At 39.8% G+C, this 25,472-nt stretch overlaps 1 protein-coding gene across 1 annotated transcript in view; it reads left to right on the top strand.

Moving 5' to 3' along the window:
• The first annotated feature begins 389 nt into the window (after positions 1 to 389).
• Positions 390 to 25,472, top strand: part of LOC121524495 (ubiquitin-conjugating enzyme E2 E2-like) — an 85,870-nt gene continuing 60,787 nt past the window's right edge. Inside the window, exons 1-3 of the mRNA XM_041809915.1 lie at positions 390 to 507; positions 13,348 to 13,545; positions 21,506 to 21,556. Coding sequence (XP_041665849.1) covers positions 13,355 to 13,545; positions 21,506 to 21,556 — 242 coding nt within the window. The 5' untranslated portion in view covers positions 390 to 507; positions 13,348 to 13,354. The remainder of the gene's footprint in view (positions 508 to 13,347; positions 13,546 to 21,505; positions 21,557 to 25,472) is intronic.

The following is a 25,472-nucleotide window of genomic DNA, read 5'->3' as shown; positions in this document are numbered from 1 at the left end:
AAAATTTGAGTTTAAAAATGTAAATATTGTGGTCATAAATTCTGATTGTTTTCTTTGTGATACCTTGATAAATTTGAATAACTTTGTGATGAATAGCGCCCTGAAAATTGTCCGTATTTGGCATGAATAGAATAAAATAAATAAACAAAAAATGCGGTCCTAAAACTGCCCATTTCTGAAGCGGTGTATTTGACCAATAATTAATCAGTTCTGCCTATTTTATTGTCTTGAAATTTATCTTAAACTATCAAGCAAACTAAGAGAAACTTTGGCTAAAACGTATTTGATTTGCGGTTATTTACGTTTTGGCTTTTATTTTGTCAGCTCTGACCGGAAGCTCTGCATGTATCTTCCGTTAATTTAGCGGTCGGTTTGGCTCATTCTCTCCAGCAGCAGTCAGAGCAGCGGACGTAGCTCAGCGGACAGTCAGTGAGCCGGATTACGGACTAAATTGTGGACATTATATCACATTTTTCCTCCCTCCGAGCTCCCATCCTGCTTTTAAAGGTCAGCTATCTTTATTCTTCTCTAAAAATCAACCCTAGCGTTTTAATAACCCGCTAATTACATTATGTTTAGAGGAAGGGGGCGGCGGTGGTGGTAGGGGAATAGAGGGGGGCATCCATTCTGTCTTTTGTGCTGGAGCAGAATCACCAGTGGTCAGTGTGGAAGCTTGGTACTGGATAGTCTTGTTACCGTGTGAAGAGTTTAGTTAAGCATCACCCCCGTCTATCTGCATCAGGATACCGAGGCTATCTGTATGTTTAACCCCCGCTGAGAGCTGGTAAACTGGGGAATCCAGGGTGGAGAGTGCTCGGGGTGCTCGTGGTACCGAGATAAGAGAACATCTCCTAGAACCACGTCTGAAAACATGACATTTTAAACCCACCTCAACCGTGTGTTAATGCTTAAAACTAATGCAGTTAAAGGGCTTAACCTCTACAGTTTCTTTCCTACACTAACAACACCAACAAAAACTTAAAATTCTAACTTTTCTTGATTATTTGTAACCTTCTCTGAGTTTACCTAGATGAAGTTTTGATACTCAAAACAACCAGCACATACCTGAAAACTTAAATCACATCACATAGACTATGTTACAACAATGAATGATGCATGACACTGGATGTACTAAAAATATAATGAGATAAAGAACACTCATTCTACAAAATAAAAGCCCACCAATGGCACTTAGATATATAGATAGATACTAAACACTGCATTTAAAGTGAAGCTCTGATTTTTTTTCCCCATTCGAATATATTATGTTCCCATTCATATAATGCCACCTTTCTGACCTTTATGAACCACTATTAATCTGGATGGAATATAGAGTTACTGCAATTCATCTGCTCTTTACTACAGCTCACCTTGTGCATATTACCTTGGAGCAAATTTATAGTAATAATCTAAAAGCATTGAGTCTAAGTGTATTGCTAGAAAGCATGGAGTAATATGCCGCCTGGATACTGACACTGAGACACTGCTGGGTTTTTAAGGTGCAACCGAAGTAAAAGGTGTCCCAAAGAATCAATGAGGACGAAACTGAATTTGCTGCAATTAACTGCAGCTTAAAATCCCCTGAGGTTGCCATGGTGCCTGAATTTGAACTTTGGTATGGTATTAGTGAAAATCAGATGATGTCAATACTACAGCAATATGAATAGAAGTCCAAGACGCCAAATATTGGCTATTTTATTGCTTTAAATTGCAAAAAATGCAGGGAAACTCCAGAGCATAAAACCTTTTGTGAAACGTAGACAGTGTGCAGGAGTTTGCCTACAATTTTTAATGAATTCTTTGCTGCCTTAAGTTACAAACCTGTATCAGGCTGGTTACATGCTACACCAGTGGTTCCCAGCTGTTCAAACCTCAGGACCAGTTTGGACTTTACACAGTACAAAACATGTAATGAAACAAAGAGATCCTACAAAATAAGCACATTTTAAAGAGTATCATAGACATTTGGGCACCTCTGGCTTTGTGACCCACTTTTGGGTCTAGACTGACCAGCCTTAGGCTCCCAGCTGGTGTAGCTTCGTGAGCCACACCACCTCTAAATGATAACACACAACCCAAATGAAAATTTTCAGCTACTCTGATTTTTTAATATAAAATTGTGCCATTTGGACCTTAGAATAATCAAAACATCATTATGTCAAGATCATAAAATACTTCAGTAGAAAAGCTGTTTTTATTTTGATGGCTTCATGCTTTCATGCCAGCACTTAGCTGTGTCAGCATTTTAGTTCCCTTCTTGTCCCCAGTGTAAGAAAAACAAATTAAATGTGATCAATTCCTGCTTTTGTTTTTGCCACGTGTAAATAAATAGCCATGCAAAGTTACATTTTACACATCTACCTCTTCTCTTTTTATTGTGTTATAGCTACCGCAACTGACAGTTCAGTCAGCCTTATAAATCCACTGCATCTCACACAATGCGTCTCTCAGCCACAGACAACAGATTATTTACTACAGGTGATAAGACTGTGACTAGAAGCATTAATTCTGATCTACTGATTGCAGATTGTTTTATAATTATCACCCAATAATGTTCAATGGGGCATCTCTATTTCATGCCATTATTTATAGGATCCCCTAAATGATTTCAAATGGTGTTAGGTAACCTGTGTGATGATATCAAACAGGAACAAAATAGATTTAGCACAAAAAGTAAGTAAGTTGGTGTTTGATGATTTGTTTTTGTTGTAACAATGCATCGTGGCAATAAATCTTACGCCTTTGGGAAGCCTGTTTATTTCCCTTTTAAATGGTGCCATATTTGTGAGGGACATGCCTTTAGGGGATGAGCAGCAGAGCTGAGTATGTGAGTTGTACCCATTCACCTTCTCTGCCAATGCCAAACAGCTTGTTCTGCCATTGACTCTTGTTGGTGGATTGGATGATTGAAGTCTGAAGGGATAAAACTTGGCAATTTAACAGTTTATTCATTTAACAAACAGGAGCCTCAGTGGGGTGTGGAAGAACCATACACAGCCACAACAGCCTGGCATCTCCTCCTCACACTGCTGTGGGATGGCATCCCATTCTTCATCCAGAATTTGTGGCAAGTCAGTCAACGTGGTTGTGATGCTCTAATCTCACAAGTGTTCAGTGGGGTTGAGGTCAGGACTGCTGGCCATTCCATCCTCTCCTCTCCCAAATTCTGCAGGTAGTCTCTGATAAACCCTGCTCTGTGGGGTCGAGCATTGTCATCTTACACTGTAAACCCGGATTTTGTTTCTAATTAAACTTTTTCGCAATCATTAATTATTCTTTCATGTTGTGTAAAAAACATTGACATTACTAAATCAAGTCGTCTGTAGTATTCAGCTGAAAGATGCAATGCAATGATCATGTTAAGCTGAGATAACTTAGTATGTTTAGTTCTTTAAGAGGGGGAGGGGCTATTTCAAATTTTCAAAAACCATGGGTGAGACTGTCAGTGCATCTGTTGGCACCGGCAGGCAATGCTTCCACCATGACAGTCCACACGTAGTGAAGCCAGTGCTTTGCCTTACCATGTCTCCACCCCACAGGGGAGGGAGTAATCAGTGAATTAGATTTTGGGAGTGATCCAGATCACCGTCTGGATCCAGGAATGTTTTTAAAGGATTCTTCACTATTGGGAGATAGGGCTAATGGCGGAAGTCTGCACTGTCTGAGTGCTTTTCTAGTTTCATATATTTTTATGTAAGTTAAACTTTGCATTGTTATTTCATACAATTTAGACTTCATTTATGTGAACTAATGATTTTTAGTAAAGACTACTAATATACGCTTAATATACCTACTGCATAAAATTAAGGTTCTATGTTAATACATCTTGACCTCTTTAGTATCAGCTTGTGTAAAAACTAAAGTGGTTTAAGGCAATCAGTTTACTCGTGCTTATTAGTAATGTCAACTAAATCGGGTTTAGAGTATAGAGGATAGAGCTCAGTCCCAGACTTTAGAGATAAAAGATTTCCACTGGTTGGAGAATCTCTAGATATCTCTCTGCATTGAGATTGCCTCCAATGATGACAAGCCTCATTTTTCCAGTGAGGGAGATGCTGCCCCACACCGTCACACTGCCTCCACCAAAAGGTGTTACTCTATTGGTGCAGAAATCATATCTCTGACATCCCTGGTATACAGGACTTGGCCTTCAGTTTGGAAATGGTTATTTGGAGGGCTCACTCCAAATAAAGCTGCAACTTAGTTTGGCGGAACACCGACTTAAAGATGCCCTATCGTTGGCCATATCCAGATCAGTCTAACGTGGCATGCTGATTCTTGGAGCAGACACCTACTGACCACTGTAGCAGGACTCAAACTCCCAGGTGCTCACAATTAGATGCCAATCAGGCACCTGATTGTCAACACCTAGAGATACCAAAACTGAAAACAAGAGTCAATAGCAACAGCGGAATAAGCTGTTTGGCATTAGCAAAGAAGATTTAGAAAATTTTTCATGGGCGCAACCCACATACTCAGCTCTGCTGCTCATCCCACAAATGCATGTTCTTTACAAATGTTGCACCATTTAAAAGGGTAATAGACAGGCTTTCAAATGGTATAAATACTGGCAGATGATACTGGCATAGTCTGAAAAACTACCAGTTTCTGCAATAGCCTAAACTGTTGGTATGGGTATCAGCCCTTATTTCTACAATTGGTGCCTCTCTATGTGATACAAGAGGAGTACAGAGGAAAATATACATTGTCCAATTGTTTATTAATCATAGTAGACAATCTTACTTGGTTAAAGTTAATAAAAAAACTTTAACGGTTGGAAGATATACAGAGTTTGCGTGTTTTCAGGCCTGAGGAGAGGGAGAGAAAAAAAGCTGGTGAGTAAATGATCTAAATGTGGCTCCTTCTGATGTGGTATTTACGACCAGTCCATCCTGTTTTCAGCTGGGCAAAGCCTGAGAGAGCAGCTTAGGCACTTTAAGAAAACACTCATCTTTCAAAGTCTTGATTTTCCACGAGACCATTAAATCGATTTATTGCACTTGAATAAAGTGAAAAGTAAACTAAACTGTGGAGACTTGTTTGGTAATAAAGCATGCCTCATGTTGTCAAACCTGTGATATAAATCTGACACGTTTCAGAGGAAAGGATGTACTGTGACTCTGTATTCTCCCTAGGGTGTGATTTACTGCCGGCTTTCTCAATAACAGACGGTTTGTAAAGACTCGGCTGTGTTGATAGTTCTGGTCGAGCTGTTTTGACAGTTTCACACCTGAAGGGAGGAAAACACATCAGCCCAATCTCCTGGATCTCCTGCTTTGTCTGCAACTTTTACTGTTGGTGTCATTTTCACCATGATAACAGCCTCCCATAAAGACAGCGCAGTGAAGTATGTGCATGTTTGAGTCTTTGAAATGATGCTCTCTTTGTATCATCCTCACCTTTATAATCCCTCACCACTAAATGCAGTTAATCAGATCAGCATCTGATAGTCTGCGTGCATCGAGCTATTTGTCAAATGTCAAGGGCTGAGTCAGTGTGCCAAATCTGCCTCCGTGTTTATTGAACAATCTGTCCGTACTTCTGTCCAATCTGACGCTCGTTGCATCCTGCAGCTAAAAATGCCTGCACATTTACTCAACTGTATCATACATTTTTCATGGAGGAGCTGGGAATGTAAATAGAGGCATTCACCTTGAGCTGCACACACAGACGGAGCAGTAGATGGAGGGATTGGATTTAGTGAACATGACCTTGTGGGTGTCTTTTCATTATTGAGACTGGAGGCTTCAGACCTGCAGACGTTCTACTCTGCTGAGCCTGAGGATGTGAGCTAAAAGATCTGAGCTCTGTTTTAACCCTTTTTTTATCCCTTTGGCTTTAAATAAAGAGAACTGTGGGACAGTATAACTGCTGGTAATTTGAATTTTTAACTGTAGGAAACCAGTAGCTTTTTTGTAGAAATGTGATGTTGAATTGCACATTCTTAAAGCCATTTTTGAAAGGTTTTAAAGGTTTCCCCTTTTAATAGATCATAATTTTACTCTGTCTTTTGTCAATCATAGACATAGAGGACTTCTCAACATTATTACAGTTACTGGCTCTCTAAATTGTCCAATCTTACACTTGTTACTTACAGAAACAGCATATCTGCCACCTTCGAATGGGAGTAAACCATCAGCTCAGGCACTCTCTTATGTGCCCCACTCTGATATCTCTTCATTAGTGCATGTATTCTTGACCTTTATGCTCAAGCATGTCCAGTTAACAGTATCATCTCCTTCCTCTTTTTTTTCTTCAAGATGATTATTATTACAGTGCCATAGTGAGAAATCTTCAGTAGCTAGGTGGTAAAACAAATATAATGGTCACTAAGAATGGTTGAGTTGATTTCCACTAGGGATGCACCGATCATTTGCTGTCGATACTGATCATCTATCAGTGGGATCAGCTGACACTGACACTCGTTGCATTTTGTGTTTTCATATATCAGCTGATTTAGTGGTTGGACTGAAAGTATATTGTTGCCAGCGCGGGTGCAATGTGTGCAGGCTTAGTCACATTGTAGGATGGATGATGTTCTTCAAGTGACCTGAAATATGTCATGCTGTCACTTTTTCGTGTTTTGATGCAAACCAAAACCACAAGTTTTCTTGTTTTATGACTCAATAACAGTATAACTCTGCTAGTCAGAGAATTCAGTACTGTGCAGGGAGTCCATGTGACCCTTGCATGTAAAAAGACTATAAATGACACTGCTATAGTGACAGATATACCAGCATTATGCTCAAGGAAGCCACCCGGCGTGAAGAATCTTAAAGTCAGGCATACACAGTGAGATTACAAGCCGCTTCTACGACAGCAGGGCTGTACAGTGCGACATATATATCGCAAATGCTGCAAGGAAATTGGTCTGTGCTAAGAGGTTGTCACTCCTCATCGCACAGGTGCTATGACAAAGTGAGAGAGGTGTGTGCATGCCAGGCACACAGATAAGACTTTAGGTTTTACTTGTTGCCACAAAAACTTCATTCCACTTTGATATGAGATTTGAAATTCATGCCCAGTCCATTTATTTTATATTTCTGGCACATTTTAAGTTAAAGCCGAATGTTATTTCCTCTTGTTGTGTGTAATCCTATGTGTCTGGGATACGAGCGGCCACGCTCCACAGCTGATACGATGGTGAGAAAGTGACCCGCAGCAGCTCATACAGACGGGGCAGACTCAGGGCCGTGTCTTTACCCTACCAATAAGCATAAAGTTTATTCAGTGTGGGGCTGTATTGATCTACTCCTCCATGCTCCTGTCACTCTCCCTCATCTCTCCATCACACACTGCTGTCTGTCTGCCTGTGTCATATCGGACCTGTATTCTTAATTCAATGTCTTGTTACCAAAACAGCAGCAGCTACGATAGTAGTGAAGAGAAAATGCATTGTTTTATACATTAACCTTTAATCAGATGTCAGCGCAGACCGAGCACTCTGTCCTCTCACTGACAGCCAACTCACTGTGACAGTTCATGCGTGATTGGAGAGGTCGAGGAGAACGGAGATGTAAGCTAGCAGATATTCGTTTTTAACATAGTCTAGCCTACGTGCCTTAAACTTGAATTTAAGCAGCGCTCCTCTTATACATGATGTCCACATTTTGCAGAGTGTTATTTGTTTTAATTTCCAATTAACTCCAATAGTTCTGATGTTATGATTACACTGTGTTAGAGAGAAAAAAATGTCTGTTCATTTACATTAGCTTTATAAAAATCAAACCCAGTGTGATAGTACAATATGGACCAAACTCTAACAGTGTTAAATGAATTTCTAATACACTGGATACAATTTTCACAGCTAAAGAGAGTACATTTCTACTATCAGCAGCACCTCCTCTTAGGATGGAAACTCAAAACCTGAATACATAAAAATCACTGATCTGTATTTTTTCACAACCTGAGAATCAAGAACCTTTAAGCTTATCAACCTTATCTAGGTTTTGTGATCTAACATTATTTAATCTCAGCACTGCTGTAAAACATATATCAGTTCTTACAGGGGCGAACATTACCTCAAAGCCCATCAGCTTTGTGCATTAAAGTTAACTAAGAATTTGGTACCATTATCTTTTGGCTTGGAGAAAAGACTGTGGCTGTGCTGGGAGTTGCATGCAATCATATTACTGGCTTGAGCTGCTAAAGGACAAGATATTAGTCCCTGTTAAAGTCTGTGGTGAGATCAGCAGAATAAAAGTTGATTAGTGGACTTAAGGTGACAGATATTATGATGTGTTTAAGGTTAGCTCAGTAAAAATTACTTTAAGGTGAATGTAGATAAAATGTTTTGATGTGTTCAAATGGAAACACTGACTACAAAGGGTTGCCCACCATGTTGCTTGTTAATGCAGCAGCCACATACACAGTTAATGGCACAGACGAGAGAGTGACTGACCCGAAGCAGACAAACTGACAGTATTTACTCTCTCTCTACTCTCTGTTCTCTCTGGTTTGGGTCAGAACTATCATCGGATCACTGGTCCAACTACTGTCGTAAAATTACACTGATTTGATTCCTTTTATAATGTTGTTTGATGAGAATTGTTGATGCATATGAATAAAGGCAAAGCCGAGACATTCGGTCTCTGAAACAGCTGTCGTCCTTCTGATTTACATAATGCATAGTACGATTATAAATATTCATATTGAGATGGGAACCAGAGGATGAGGTGGATCATGCTCAGCATAGTGAACAATTTAGTATTCTATGACTGCAAAAAAGAAAATGCAGGAAGAGGCACAGAGATCAAAAGACTTTCTATGTGTCTTTTCATTTCGTCCTTACAGTATGTTTAGACAGTTTATTTCATATCATCTTGCACATTTTTAAAAATAAAAGTAGTTCAGTTAGGACCACTTTGTCAAGAAACCCACATGATTTGCAGCTATAAATATTTCTTTATCAGTAGTTATTAATAAGCACTTATGCTGTTACTTATGTTTGGTGGTGTTGCTGTTCTGGGTTTCCACAATGGCAAGCAGAACAGCACACGTTCCAGCTCTTCCTATGCTGATATTGTCCTAAGGCAGGGAAAGCAGCAGCAGCTAAAAACCCAGAGCAGAGCAAGCATCAGTGACAACACAATGACACTGATTAAGTCAGAAGCAGAATGAAGGAGGAGCTGGGGTGGAGGAGGAATGCAAGAGAGCCCATCCACAAGCTGTGAAAGCATTAAGAAGGAACAGCACATGTCCCTGCTCTTCCTGTGCTGATCAGAAAAGCCTATGGCAGGGAGAGAAGCAGCAAACCCAGAGCAGGCATCAATGACGACAGGATTACATTGATTAAGTCAGAAACAGAATGAAGGAGGAGCTGGGGTGGAGGAGGGCTGCAAGAGCAGCTTGTAGGGAGTGCAACAGGGTGTAGCCAGGCATAGCAGTTTAAATAAGGCAGCCTGAGTGCCATTAGCAATAGCATGCTTAGAGCATATCAGCAGGCTGTCAGCTGTAATAGCATACACATCTGATGTTCTGATTGCGTCTTTGTCACACCAAAATGCACACGCACAGACAGCTTCGTTCATACCTTCGCCTTCAGTTGCGATTTTTCAGTGTAAACTTTTTATTTAAGCTTTCCAATATACTTTTAGAAAAGTGTTTAAGTGTCTTAACTGTGTGTAAAAAATATATCATAGCCTGATTCTCCAGAATCTCAAAGGAGTGATTTTTGTACTCTTCCCTCAGCATTATAAATCCAGTCTCTAAAACCCTTCAGACTGCCAGCTCCTTGGTTCACCTTCCCATAGAGTGTATGTGTAGTTTGTACAGTGTATATACATCTGTATTCACTGTGAGCAGAGCAGTTATCCTCCTAAGCCTGCAGAGTCAACGTCTGCACCAATTACACGCTTTATACGTTCAACAATCTTCCTCCAGAATCAGCTTAGCCTCGAGCGCTCCCATAAACAAAGCATAATGTGGCTCCATGCGTTTAACACAACATGTGATGCTTCAATGATTAGCCCTAATGTGAAAACTGCCTGCTCCTTCTCTGAGGTGGATTTAATACCATTGTTGGCCTGACAAACCAAACGCAGGGAGCTTGGGAAAAGGTGAATCAATTTTAGCACTATTTTCTGATTTTATTCACAGAAGAAACACAGAATAGTCCAGAAAATGGGCACCAGTTTGATTCCTTTTTTATCAATGTAGCTATTTAACTTCATTATTTATGAATAGAAAACAAATCAATCCAAGGAACAGAGAGGGATCAGCTGCTATTTTCTGATTGTTTCACAGCAGTTGTGCTCTTAATAACGTGGAAACAACACATCTTCAACTCAACATGAAGATACAGGATGTTTTTGTTGATGCAGTGAGTGTCTCTGCTCTGCCTTCCATCACAGCATCTACTCCTGCTGTCTGTTTTATTAACAGGCTAGCAAATAAGTTTTATTAAGTCCATTTATCATTAAGTTCATATACACGTTAGTGTCTGTTAAAGACAGAGAGAGAGTAGAGGAGAGAGATGGCAATGTCTCCTGGTTATTAGAAGTCCCTGTGTGGATTTTGTTTACTTGTTATTTCAGTAAATATACACTGCATGCTGTCTGGTTTGATCATAAATAACACAGCACCGGCTGGAACAAGCGATCCTGTTACTATTTTTTTTTTATGAAGAAACATTATCTGTAGTTATCATGTAGGCTATTTAATTTTTGATACACATTGATTTGGTGTAATAAATGCAGAGTAAACACCATAGAGGTTTTTCTTTATTGTAGAGGATAACAGAAAAGGTAAAGTTTAAAGTTCTTTCACTTTTAAACAGTTAAATTCAGATCCTCGGAGATCCAAAAAAATGAAGATATTCAATTCATAATACACTTAAAATGTCACCGTCTATCATCTCTCTTGCTATTGCTTTCCATTCTTTTCATAGAATATTCTGTATCATAATCTGACTTGGATTTGTAAGATTGACTTTAGCTTACCTCTGCACAAAACGGCACCACAGTTTCTGTGGTGAACGGATGAGTTAAGATTACACAGCATTAGTTACACTTGGTAAGTAGCTGCCTGAAGCTGTTGTCAACAGCTCATGTATTTACACATAAAGAATAAATTGCTGTTTATGACCTCCTAATCAGAAGTTGTGAGAAACTTTACGTTTACAGCATCATTCAGTAGGGATGGGACCGATCCCATCCGATATCGGTATTGGGTCCAATATGGATGTAATTAAAAGATTGGATATCTGACTAACGGCGCCGATCCAAGTGACTGATCCAAATCCATCCTACAGTTTGCGGTAGACCATGAATGCACCGCAGTCTAACACAAGACAGTCTGTGTGTAACTGAGCTAGTATTAGTTAGGGATGTTCTTAGCCATATAATTACCTACTCGATTAAACGTAAATCTATATTTAGAATAGTCAGAATGAGTCTAAAGATGAGAGAACACAAAGAGTGGGTGTGACGTTAGCCTGATAATACTCTCTACAGCATGGCTAGCACTGAAAGCTAGCGCTGCCTGCCTTTGCTCCTCTTTGCAGATTAGTATCGTGCTTTGATATTTGGCCCCTTTTACTTCGGGTGAGTGGTCATACATGAGCTTAACCCTCGACAGCCCACGTACCACTTTATTTCCATTTACTACTTTGGAAAACTGTTATATCGCGGTCTTCCTACTAGATGCTAACAGCTTAGCCACCGCCGAGCTTCTGATTGTTTACATCCTGTGAAGGGTCAGAGAGGAAGGCTGTGGCCATTAACTGAAGCTACAGCGGTCTCTAGTGGCGGGAGGTTCATTAAAGAGCATTATAGACAGGGATTTCAAGCCTGTGATCATAAAAAATGATATTTATTTTTTAGTAGTAGTTCAAATAAATTTGTTTGGAATACATTTAAATTGAATTCATTTTTGTTTGTTTTTTTTATTGCTTTTTAATAAGAGGAGCTGGGTGGCTTACTACAGCCTGATGTAACCTCACACATTATTAGGGGTGTGACGATTCATCGATGTATATCGATATATCGATTGGTTGATTGATGATCGAGAAATATTGTATCATTGTCCAAAATATCGATATTGTATCATATTGGGATGAAACTGGTGATTTACACCCCTACACATTTGTGTGTGTCTATGAAGATTGGTGTTTCGAAAGTGTTTTACCTTGTTTATTGCAGCTCATGTCCCACTCGAGGCTCTCTGGTGTTTGAAGAAACCAGTATGTTTGCTTTTAGCCCTGTGGCTGTTATAAAAACTACGATCCATGTTAGCCGTCTGAGTAGAAACTTGTTTTGGTTGAGTGAGGCATGCGCTGCATCATGCAGTTTTACAACTGCTGCCATCTGCTGGCTATTTTGTTTACTACACCATGGGGAAGATGTATTTTAAAACTGCCGTCAGAGCATTTATGGCCATGTCAGTTCTGTAAAATCTGTATTGGTATGTGTATTGGTGTATTGTAATGTATGTATTGGCAAGGTGCGTGTGATGATACATTACCATATCAACTTTTATGAGCACAGGTCTATTTTAAACAGTAATTGTACTGCGATCATAGAAATACTGCACATTGAAGCTGCAAGATAAATAACAGGCACATCAGTGTCATGAGTGGACCGTACATTAACAAGCACCGGGAAGAGATGCTGCTTACAGGAGTTATCCACCCACCTAGAATCCCCTTGTGTAACTGAGCATCCACTGGAGAGTCATGCTGGTGACAGCAGCAGCATTGGCTGTAACCCAAACGTACATGCAGGGAACGCATACACTCTGCCTGCACAGTGCTGATGATGATTTCAGATGGACTAAAAAGTGATTTAGTCATAGAAACAAAACAGTTTTGGCTTAAATCCAACAACATGGCAATGGCGGCCTGACATGCTTCAGGTCACGTGACAAACATTGCCATCGCTTTTGAAAAATGATAGCTCTTTCAGCCCTAGCTGTATGTGACATTGATCCCTTCCATGCAAGGCAAATCAGTCAGTTAACCCATGGGAAAAATCTCTTTTTTATAACAATTTATGTAGAATTTTTCTGTAGATAGCTGCAGCATGCAGGTCCACCTATAGCTATAACTTATTAACTTTTCATTGGTTCCTAACTGTTGCTCTTCACTTCCTGCCCCCCATCTGGCATTCTGGCATCGCCAGATTGCGCGACTAAAAACAGCCTATAGAACTGGAAAGACAAATTCACATGCCATCTAATTAATCTTACCCTGTGACCATGGTTTAGATTAAATCTCATTATACTACACTGGGCATTAGTTGTGGAGATTTGAGAAAGCACTCCTTTGTTAAAGTTAATTAGTTAAAGTGGATCTGTCAGTGTGTTACAGTAAGTGTATATAACATCTTGTATGTATATGTGTTTGTGCAGCATCAGCATGTCCAGTGAGGTGCAGCCGAGGCCGGACGACAGCCCCAACACCAGCGGGGGCAGCTCGGATGCCGAGCAGAGGGAGGCGCCTCCACCAGAGCAACCGGGCCCCGAGCAGCGGGATCAGACCCAGCCTAAGAAGAAGGAGGCCAAGATCTCCAGCAAGACGGCGGCCAAGCTCTCCACCAGCGCCAAGAGGTAGATCAGCTTTTACTTTGTGTCCTGATGGAGCTGCTCAAGGACTCATCTATTATTCACTCACTGAGTGGATTTATTTCTCCATCTTTGGTGCTACTCTCTCACTGCTGAGTGGTGTTGTGGATTTTTAGGGGCTCATCAGTCAGTCAAAGCAGAGCAGCCTGAAATGATTAGGTGATAAATGGTTACTTAAGCAGCATAAAAATAACAATTTGGCTCTGATAAATCATTACTGTCATTAATCGTGACAAAACACTGATCATTCTGCTTCACAAATGTGACAACATGCTGCTTTTATCTGTTTTCTCTCAGTGGTATTAAATACTTTTAGGTTTCACACGCTTACTTCCGGGTTTTTGAATTATAGAGTACCTTTTTACTTATGGCAGTTAATCAATTTGATGAAAAATATTAGCAGAAATAATCAATAATGAAAATATTCTTTAATTACTTTGCTAATGAGGTTTGATTTTTCTGTGGGTGGAGCTATTTTCTTTGTTTAATCAGCCACTGACTTGTGTTTACGCCTAAAACTCAAGCACTTTCTGTGCGCTAGGTCTGTTTTCTTCAGACACCTGTGGTATTAAGTCACGACGAGGAGGTGTTCTACTTTGTTAATTGCATGTGTAGGTGTCAAATCTTAGCACTAAATCATCAACAATTTAGGGTTGGAAAAAGCCTAAAGTATGGATTTTGACTGCACAATATGCACTTAAAATGTAATCCCTGACTGCTCTGTCTGAATCACAAAACAAACCATCCTTTATGTTACTGTTGAGTATGCCTATTGAGTTTGAAGGTTGGTGCAATTTGCTTTTTTTTTTAAATCTGATTGTGAAGAGGAGCTTTTATACTCCTCACTCTCTGCTGTGAGACAATATTTAGCAAAGGGAGGCAGTTATTTTTCTTTTTCTATTTTAATGTGGAGCCCAGACTGGAATACACAAATACTTTGGCAACATTTGGTACCAAAACGATGCCAGAGTATTTGTGCTTTTTAGACAGTATGTAGGAGGTTGCCTAAAAATTATATCACGGTATTTTTCTGGCCCTTTACAATGCAAAATTAAAGAGATGACGCATTTAAATGCATATTCATGTGTCCTAAAAATATTACTTTCCCAAATCATTCAGCCCTATTCAGCATTATTTGAGTTAGTGTTAGATGTAAGGCTGGTATGGTAAGGAGAGTGAGGCTAAGTTATCAGCTAGCTTTGCCGGCCTTCATTTCTCTTTGCAGATTAATATAGTGGTTAATGTGATGCTTATCACTCTGATTGAGTAGTTCTATGTAAGTACAACCCTCAACAAGCTACATACATGCTTCATTTCCATTTTGTAGTTCAAATATTGCCACTGGTACAACGACATGCTGACTGATAAGCTTCTTATGTTTAGTTTTGGCAGGAAGCAGCCATTAACTGAAGCTACAGCAGCCGCTAGTGGCAGGAGGCTTCATTACAGAGCCAAAAGAGTATTTTACCAGGATTTTAGGCCTGTGTTTAATAAAAAATGGTAGATAATTAGTTCAACTGACTCATATCTTGCGCCAGCTGATTTGATCTTCAAATTTAAATTTTTAGCCCGCTAATCATGCACATGCCTTGCAAAGGTAATTGTTGGTCTTTGTAACCAACCACAGAAGAGCTTTAAAAGTTTGTACTTTTACTGCTTAATACGTCTTCTGTTTACCTGAAAAAGAACGCACATTTCTGAGAGAAAATATTGAAATCAAAGTGTTTTACACATTAAGAAAGTTTGCTCAAACAGCATTTTCAAGGATGACTCATTAAAAGTTAAGGAAAGTTTCTTCTTTCAAGTGTATTTGTCACCATTTCCATGAAGGGTCAGGCGTCAACTCACTAGGTACTGAGACAATCCCATTCAGCCATGACCTCTCTCATCCAATCATCATCCTGCTGCTGTCAGATTTTAAAAGTAACCTCTGCCACCTCTGTTTCATCTCATTGATGAACCTCGGCAAAGGTTTAGCTCAGGAATTGCCATGTGGGGGCCGGGTGTGATATTGACTCTCTGTGACATCAGATTTTGTGTTTTCAGACAGAGATGGAGTAAAAACAAAGGACTTTGTCTCTTGATTTCATAATTGTGAGACACAAGATACTCCAGATACCCAAATACACCTGTGAAAAACTGACAAAGTCTGGGGTTTTTTCCTAATAAGTACCCTTTAAAGCATCATTTGTCAGGAAAGAACAAGCGCCCTTCTCTTCCTACATTTTGACGGAAGTTAATATTATCACGCAGGACTAAACATCATAGATAGGACTACTTTAGTAAAAAGCCTCTCTGTTTGCTCTTGAAAATAATCTGCTCTGAGTGTTTGTTGAGAAAAAAAAGTCTGAAATGATGCGCTGACACTCTGACTTGAACCACCCAGATAGTTTGATAAAAACACAGCAGTGGCCTCTTATCAGCAAAAATGGGTGCACCATTAAAATAAGGACCTTGAGGGTTATTTCTTTATGGGAAGGTTGACAGGCTCGGCGTTATGTAGCTGCTCTCGGTGCTGGTTCCTGTAATAAATCATCAGTCTCTGCACACACACAAGCCAGAGCTGCTTTCCATCATAAAATCTCGACCGGGATGATATTGACTTATTAGCATTTGTGTAGGCATGCAGAATGTAATAGTTTAGTGTCTCATAGGATTATCAAATGCAACAAGCTGTGGAGCATTACAGAAAGCAAGTGTTTGGTTAAAGAGGCCGTGCACGAGCGAGAGGAACGCAGAGAATAATCAGAGCTGTTTCCCTTTGGATTCCCTTTTCCTTGTGCATCGCTCTGCTCTCTCTAGCTTCAGCAGACAGAAATGTGCCACCTCAGGAAATACTGCAGATAAAATTACACAGCACGCACTCCGGCTGAGGATGACTCCAAAACCGTGGAGATTGTATTACAGGCTCCTTTGCAAATATGTCTGTTTTTTTCCTGCTTCCCCAAGTGAGTCTTGTGCAGTCATTTCCCCACAGAGGAGAGTTAAAAGGAAAATCCTCCTTGGATAATCCTACCGTGTTATGATTCATCAACCTGTGATGTACTCTTCGTTTCAGGAGCTCTTTTATGGCAATGGAGTGTTGTAAAAGGCATCTTTGTGCCTACAGTTTTTTAGCCAGCCTCATATTTAGCTGCTGATTCCTTTTGAATTTCCCAGAGTGCTCACAAAGCTCTCATAAGGGAGGAGAAGCAGTTTATGTTTTAAAGTTTGTTTTTATTTTATATAAAAGGAGGCTGATATCTCAAACACAATGGAACATAATGCACTATCAGTTTTCTGCTCATTCAGTAGAAGCTTAGTGCCAGTGATGTGAGCTAACTTTTACAATTTGGTTGTTAAAAGTAGCAACACAGACAACAAATTCATGGAGAGAAATTTGCATAAATTCTTTGGAATCAAACTGAAGAAGTTGTATTTTCTTGGTTTGGTTTTCTAGAGCAGTAGTTCTCCAGTGATCAAATCCTAGATCCCACCATCTCCTTAACGTGTAGGCACAACCCAAATTAGAGAAAATGCAGCTGGGACACCTAACAAGCTGCAGCCGTGACCGGCCATGAGTGATGGCAGCTGAGCTGGAACTTAAGTGGGTGTGGTAAAAGTTTTACTCCAGCAGAATTTACTCTTGTGTTTTTACTCCAACTCTGGCAGTGGCTGGTAATAAATACACTCAAAAAAGAGTACATTTTATTACTCTTGAGAAAAACATTTTTTACTCTGGAAAAATTACTCCCCAGATTTTCCTGTGTACTCTGTATCACAGCAGAGTGGAGGTAAACAAACATGTTAGTGGTGTAAAGATGAACCAATCTGAATCGGTTAACCAATCTGTTTGTCAGAGATGGGAGTTCAGAGTTTATGTTCAGTGTAACATTAATGGGTCAATGAACCAGCTTTAACATTAAAGATCGGTTTACTGAGGTTCTACTGCTTGTTGTATAAACAACTAAACAATTTCCTGAGAAAAAGGGGTGAAAAGCTGTTAAAGAAGCACTGCTAACCCATTAGCCCATGACTAATTTACCTCCATTTATTTGTATAGCATGCAGGTACACCAAGTCATGAGGTAAAAGGCTAGTGGTGCCTTTTTAACAGGTTTTCTGGCTCATTTTGTCATAAACATGCATTTAAAGGAAAGGGTGATGTACTATTTAGTAAATACACTTTCTAGGGTGCTGGTTAGATTGCTAAAATAAACTCAGTTCTAGACAAAAAGTGACAGGATGTGATAGATGTAAATAGGGTTAAAGGTAGGGGTCAGTCAATTATCGGTCTGGTTGATTATTGAGGTGATATTTGGCAGATTATCGTAATCGGCGTTTTATTTGACAGATTATCGCTAAAAATTAATGAATCAGTCAAAAAGTGTGCAAATTTGGCTCAAATCCATGGTGTGGCTTTATTTGTGTTGTATGAATAACATAACCTGTTTGGCTAGATGTCGCATGAATACCAGCCAATCAGTACGCCTGGGTGCCACCAACACAGTGAGCAAATGGCATCACTTCCTGTCTTCATGCTACTACTGTGTTGCTCTGTACAGTTTCTCATGCTAATGGAGTTATGGTTGATTTGTTGAGTTTCCTTCATTTTGGATCATGCAGGGGTTCTTTTTTTTCCACACTAAGTAATTTTTTTGTGCCATAATAAATACATATTGGTTAAAAAAAACAGTATCAGCCGACCCTTGTTTAAAAGAGACTAAACTATGTTAACCATGAGAGCCATGGAGATGATGGTCGTCACTGAAGACTTAGTTTAGATGCCCATAATGCCCAAAAAGGATATTAATGCAAGATTTAAACATCCCCTAACTGTTCGTGTGATCTGACTTGCTGGAGTAGATTTACTCCCTACTGGCCCCCAGAAAAGATGCAAGTTTGGGTCGCTGATGTGTCTGGCTTCACTGTCAAAACCAGAGGTTATGTGTGAACTAAGCATGACAAATGAAGGTGTTGGAGGATGGAGTGCCAAAAATTTGCTGCATCTTTTTTCTCCGAAACCATCTGTTAATTAATTTTGCCAGTAATATTGTAGCTGGTGAAGCAGGTGTAATATTAGGGATCGTTGAAGAGCTTCAAACCACACAGTTTCTGAACAAATTCATTTAAATTCAGAGGCACATCAAATACTCAGAGATTTCTCTCCAGTGAAGAGAAATCAGCTGTTTGAGCATGTTTGACTCCAGATGCTTCAAATGTTTGATTTCATGCTTCCTTCAAGCATGAAGCGATGAAGTGTAATTTACTGTGGCCTCACATGGCTTTGCACTGTTAGTAGTGCACTTCTATTTATTACCACGTCAATGCTGAAAGAATAAATCATGTCAACATCGACTGCTTGTCATCCTGCTCTCTCTCCTGCAATAGCAGATTATTTTTATGTCCTTGATAACAAACAGCAGAGAGAACAGGCTGCATGATCAATAAGAGTGCCACTTATTGCTTTATCTCTTTTTTCAGTCTGGTATAACCCTGAATATTTTGAGTGTTAGAGCAATGAGTCAGTTTAACAAGACTGAGCAGAACAGCATAAAGACAAATGGATGAAAAAATGGAGAGTATTAATACAGAGAACGGCGTGTTTTTAACTCTTTACCTCAGGGACTATTTAACATCTGTTCTCAGGCTTGTTCTCAGCTCGGCACAGTGTGACAAATGTTCGGTTTTTCCTTATTCTCCTTTACTGACATCAGGACGTGCACAAAATATAGTTTATTTCTAGCTTTGGAGGGTTTCTGATGGAGACAGCTCTGCCTCAGTGATTTAAATCCTTCATTCACTCATGTAGTTGTTACTTGTAGGCCCCGCATAGGTTCTTTCTGTTGGTAAGTAGTGATTGGGTTTCTGTCTGCAGGTTGTAAGATATATAAAAATCCTCACTTATTTAATGCAGATGGTAAAGACTGAGCTCATGTAGACTGAAAACATAAATGCCTCGGTAACCATGGGAAAATATAGTGCACCCTCAATCCCAAAAAGTATGGACAGGGCAGCTAAAGGCTGGAAAAGTAAGTGGTGCTATTGAAAAACAGCTGGAGGAGCATTTTGCTACTAATGAGGTTAATTTGCAACAAGTCAGTAGCATGACTGGGTATTAAAGGAGTATTTAAGAAAGGCGGAGTCTCTCAAGAGCAAAGCTGGGCAGAGGTTCACCAGTCTGTAACAGGGCTTTTTCACTATTACTATTGGCCGTGCCAATCCAAACCAATTGATTTACTCTTCCATCAACAGCTTATTAACCCTGGCAACACTGAGCTTCACCCAGAATGGCCCTGCCCTAGAGTAGGGCCAGAGCGCGAGCGGCCCACCTCCAAATGTGCAGCAGTGACGTCACAGCAACTTGCCATCATTCAGGGACGCCTCGTGTTTAGTAGCAACCACTGCACCAAACTTTGAAATACCTGCTGGACTACCAATAGAAGAAGAAACTTTGAAGAAGACACAATGGCCAACTCTTGAAGAAAACAGTGCCTACTGAAGCCCAGCTATTAAACGGCATCATCTCAAAATGCTGCATTATCATCTGTAGACACACCCTCAAATAGGTAGTTTGTTTGTTATAGAAAAGCAAATCCCATGTGTGCTGCTGTGCAGAGTCAACCCAGTAGAGCCAAGCTGCACAATGTAATTGAAAAGCCCTATAACACAAAAAAATTGTGGAACAATTTCAGAAAAATGTTCCTCAACATAACATTGTGAAGACTTTAAATATCCCACGATCTACAGTTCATAATATCATACAAAGATTAAGAGAATCCAGAGAAATCTCTGTACCCAAGGGACAACAGTTTGCCATGCCATGCATAAGTTCAAGTTAAAGCTGTGTCATGCAAAGAAGAAGCCATATGTAAACATGATCCCGAAAACCGCAGTCTTCTCTGGGCCAAAGCTCATTTAAAATGGACTGAGGCAAAATGAAAACTGTTTGGTGTTTAGATTTACCAAAGTTTTTTTTAGAAACTATGGCCACTGTGTTCTGTGAACTAAAGAGGAGAGGGACCAGCCAGCTTTTCATCAGCGGACAGTTCAAAAAGCCTGCATCTCTGAGGGTATGAGGTTGTAGTAGTGCCTGTGGCATCGGCAGCTCACACATCTGGAAAGTCACTATCAATGTTGTAATGTGTATAAAGGTTTTAGAGCAACATATGCTGCCATCCAGATGTCTCTTTCAGGGAATGACTTGCATATTTCAGCAAGGAAATGCTATAATTGTTTTAATTACATTTTACATAGCGCCCCAGCTTTTTTGGAATTTAGCTTGTAAATTGTTTGACAGCCCTAATATATATAAAACTTCAGATGATGCATCCGTACTGTTTAAATGAATCAGAAAATCATAAGAATATCATCCTGATATTGATAACTGTGGTATTTGAGGTCACTGTAATCATGATCTGAAACTTTAATAGAAATGTATCTCCTATGAAAAGCAAAATGCATGGATGAGTAACAACTGTATTCATAGCTTACTTAGTGAAACATCCTGGTACTGAATCCTCACAGGCATATCTCTGTCACTGTTATGTAATGAATTCTTAACCATGTAGAAATCTGACCTCTCCAGTCTCTTCATTAAGCCCTTTTGAAGTGCTCGGCTTGGACATGCCTCCAACTGCCTCCAGTAAGCATGAGGGGTGAGACAGAGCCGTCATCAGCAGGAAAATTAATTAACCCTCGTAGATCAGATATGATCCCTTTATCCGTCATGCCCTATTGACATCAATAACAATTCATGCTCGTCTACTTTTAAAAAATGGCAAATATTCCGCAGTGCATCATGGTGCTGATCTTGCGTGACAGCAGTGATTCCTGCTTCCAGTCACATCGCTCAGAGGCTCATTAGAAAATCAATGATGCATTCAGTGTGTACTCTTAGATTGATTTCACAGGCTGGATTTATGTAACTGTGTGTGATTGTAACACAGATCTCCGTCTCATTTCAGGATCCAGAAGGAGCTAGCAGAGATAACCTTGGACCCGCCGCCAAATTGCAGGTAGGAGCCTGTTGATTGTGTGTTTTTAAAGGGCAATTCGAGGCTTTTTGTGTCTATGTGAGTGTATTTGAGCCTATTTGAGCAGCATGAACGGCTCAGTGAGTCACATGAATAGCATAGGTGGATTATTGTGTGTATTTTCACCTCTGTTTGCTCATGCTGAGGTGTAATGAATGGACCTTGTAAGCAGTCTGAATCAGGCTCTTAAAGAATAAATAAATAAATATCTGTGCCATTGACCCGATTGGCAGTGTTTTTACATTAGCATCAGTGTAGCAGCAGTGCTGTGTTTGCTCACACTCCCTGAGGCTGGTAAAGGCACTCTGCTGCGGCTCCACTGGCTTGCATGGTTTATTTTCCTACCGATTGAGAGCGCGGGGAAAGACCGAGGTGCTGCATGCTCCTGCCAATCAAGATCTGAGTAAGAGCTTTCATTGTGCGCGGTTTGCATTGAGTCAGCGTTTGCTGTTCTTCTTAAACTGATGTCTTTTGGGATAAGCATCGGAGGGCGAGGGGAAGGCTGTGCAGGCAGCAGGTCACTGCAGTCCAGGCATTTCCTGTAGGCCTGAGAAAGCATGGAAACTCACTGATGTGTGCACGCTCTCGGGCCTGAACGCTGACAAATGTTGGCCGAGGATCGGATTAGTCACTCCAAAGTTTTTTGTCAGAAGGCCTGAAAAATGGGTACACCGATCCATTGGTTTCATTCTGTGCACCAGCGAATCTTTTTCTTTGGGAGGTTTCACATTAAGGGCCAGGCTCGGATCCAAGTACTCTTGAGCCCAAAGTCCAGTTCCATTTGGTTAGTTTGAACTCAAGGGTACCGCACCTTCGGCACAGGGCCTGAATCACTGGTCAGTGGTCTTGGGAACAGTTCATGTGGACTCTGGTAGAATACACATGAGATGTGAACGCAGCTGGGCCAGAGTTCAGGTTACTTGTCTGCAAGTAGAGTTATGAAAGCAGTTTTAAACATCTCCTGTCTCTTCACAAACCATTGTATCCACACAGCAGAGACATATTTTATCCTTCAAGCTGCACAGTAGATGTAGAAGTAGATGAAGTAGCAGGTTGGACTCTATTGTCCACACAGAGCATAAACACATTTCACAATTGAGTGGTTGCCATTGTTGTCTCCACTTCTTTCTTTGTCTTGGCTTTCTTTGTCTTTTCAAACCAACTACGAATATACTGCTACCAACAATATTAAGCTGTGTAACTACACAAGCATGCTCAGGCATGCTGTAATTAGGCATAATAATAGCATGCAAAAACATGCTGATGATAATGATAATAATAAAGATAAATATATATATATATATTATCACTTGAAATAAATTATAAATAATCACAAAATTGTGTCTTCTTCACCTGAAAAAAATATAAGAAGTTGTAATCTGTGTCTTGAGATTCTTTGCAAAGATGCCCTCCTCAGCAGCCCATTTAAGGTAGATGTCACCAGCATGTGCCTCACTGAAGTCATACTCAACACTGCTACTCCCAGCTTGTACCCATTGTTTGTGTGCTAGTGTTGATATGACTTTGTAAGTCCAAATATAGTGAAAATAGACTCTTAAAGTGTGTGACAAACACGCCTAGAAAGTTTTTCCTTCCCTTGAGCTCTAAGGAAAACACTGACTGTCTCTATAGTAGAGATGAAACAGTTACCGGTAACCATGATTAACATGATGAACCTTTCCTACGGTTATCATAACATTCATACTTTGATTTTCATGATAACCATTAGCGATAACCCTGCTTTAATATCACAGTTGATAATGATGAGATGGCACGCTACATAGTTTTGTTAGACAGATGAATTGGATATAAACGTCCACATATCAACAGAAGAGCTGTAAAACACATCAGAGAGAAGGAGGCACTCCTGGGTCTCCTCTCCTGCCTGCCTGCATCACTCACTGTGACTGTAAGAGTGCAGAGACACAGACAAGACAAGTAGCCTAAAAAGCACGTAAGCCGCAAGTTAATCAATTAATAAGTTTAAAACACTTCTACATTATGAATCAAATAAAACTAAAATGCAGTAGTCTACCTTCAACTGATAGCTTGAGGAAAAAACCCCAAAGAAACTGTGTAGGAGTTGTGTACACTCACTGGTATTAGCTGCTCCTTCCCTGCTCAAAAAATCCACCGAAAGCACTCCCAAACTCTGGAGTAGCTCATGTTAGTTAAAAATATCAATCCAATGTTGAAATCAGCACTAAGATCGGCAGTTAACTATCTGGCTTAACAAGCCCATGACAGTTATAATATGATGCATTCAAGGACGGTAGGGTTACATGATTGTCACAGAAAATGACAAAATATATAAATCATGATGTGTTTACATGTGACATCAGAAATATGTAAATTCAGTTTTTTTAAGATTTATTTTTGGCCTTTTTGCCTTTATTTGATAGGACAGTGGATAGAGTCGGAAACAGGGGAGAGAGCAGGGAGAGACATGCAGGAAATAGTGCCACGGGCCGGATTCGAACCCGGGTCGTCTGCGTATATGGCATGCGCCTTAACCACTCGACTACCAGCGCGCCTGTAAATTCAGTTTTAGGTGATTAAATTAAATGAATCCAGTTGTGAGAATGAGAAATGTGTTTGCCTTTTCTGCTATGTAAAAAAGACATAACAGATGGAATCATGGCCTCTCAAGTTTTTGATTAAAAATCTACTCATATCAAACACTTCTGCTAAAAACGGATTGTTGCTGGTCTTTCCACCAAACAACAGATTTGAAGAATTAATACTTGTGGTGTTGATAAAGACTCAGACTGATCAGGAGCTTTGGATTGGAAATATGTCTTGTTCATGTGTTTTTATTGGTAACTGTGGTACTTTTCTGTCAAACTTGAAAAAAAAAAAATGTTGTTTAAGGCAAGTATCAAAATACTATCAAATTACCAAACACTGACAACTTTATTAAGAAAGTATTTTTGTGAATGCACATTTTGTAAGCTTTTAACATTTACTTTTGGTATTTTTACAAACAAAATGTGTAGTCTGTGTATAGACAGAAAGTAGATGGCTAAAATCAGGGCAGGGTTTGTTAAAAAAAAAAAAAGAAATATTAGCATTTTAGAGATTTTTGTCAGGACACAAAGTTAACCCATTAAAGCCTGAAAACACAAATTATATCCAGAAAATTCTCATTTTTTGGAACTGAAATGTTTATTTCACTTTCTACTGAAATAAAAAAAAAAGTCAAAATTTCCATCAAATTTAACATTTATTTTTTGTATCTCATTTGATACATTAGGTGTTTTTGGTAACTGATAATCCACTTGAGGGCATTTTTATCATTTATCAGGATGTATTCAAAAGTTTTTTAAATGAATTTATTGATCATATTGATTAGATAGAGGTATCATAAAACTATGTATCAACTATAATACAACAGGTTTTAAGGGGTTAAAGCGGTAGGTATGGTCCCCCTAATGATACTAATATCAAAAGAAGGGAGGGAGGACCCATTAGGCATGGATTAGGGATGTGTATGGAATTTGTTACTTTTATTGGTACCAACCGAATTCCATCGGTACTCCGGAGTACCGATTCACATAAAATCAAATGGTACCATGTTTCGGTACTTAAAAGCATCACTGTGACTGCAAGAGAGTGGAAGAGTAGTCGATTTTCCATGCTGGACACAAACGCAGCATTGCATGCACGAGAGTAATGACATCGGTAGCAGCCAACTGAATCAACAAAATAAGCATAGCTGATAGGAAGCAGTTGAAGGTAGCACTCCACTTTCAAAATGTGACACAGATTACGCTGCAATATTTGTGACATGAAGTTCAAGGTTTACCTCGGCAAAACTTCTCATCTGAGGACACAGTGTGATGATTGATGATTCAGATTGGCTCCCGCTGTTTCCTGCTCATTCGCCCCCCTCCCTCTC

This window comes from Cheilinus undulatus, linkage group 16, assembly GCF_018320785.1.
Source record: "Cheilinus undulatus linkage group 16, ASM1832078v1, whole genome shotgun sequence".
Classification (NCBI taxonomy): Eukaryota; Metazoa; Chordata; class Actinopteri; order Labriformes; family Labridae; genus Cheilinus; species Cheilinus undulatus.
This window is presented reverse-complemented; position numbering and strand designations above follow the sequence as displayed.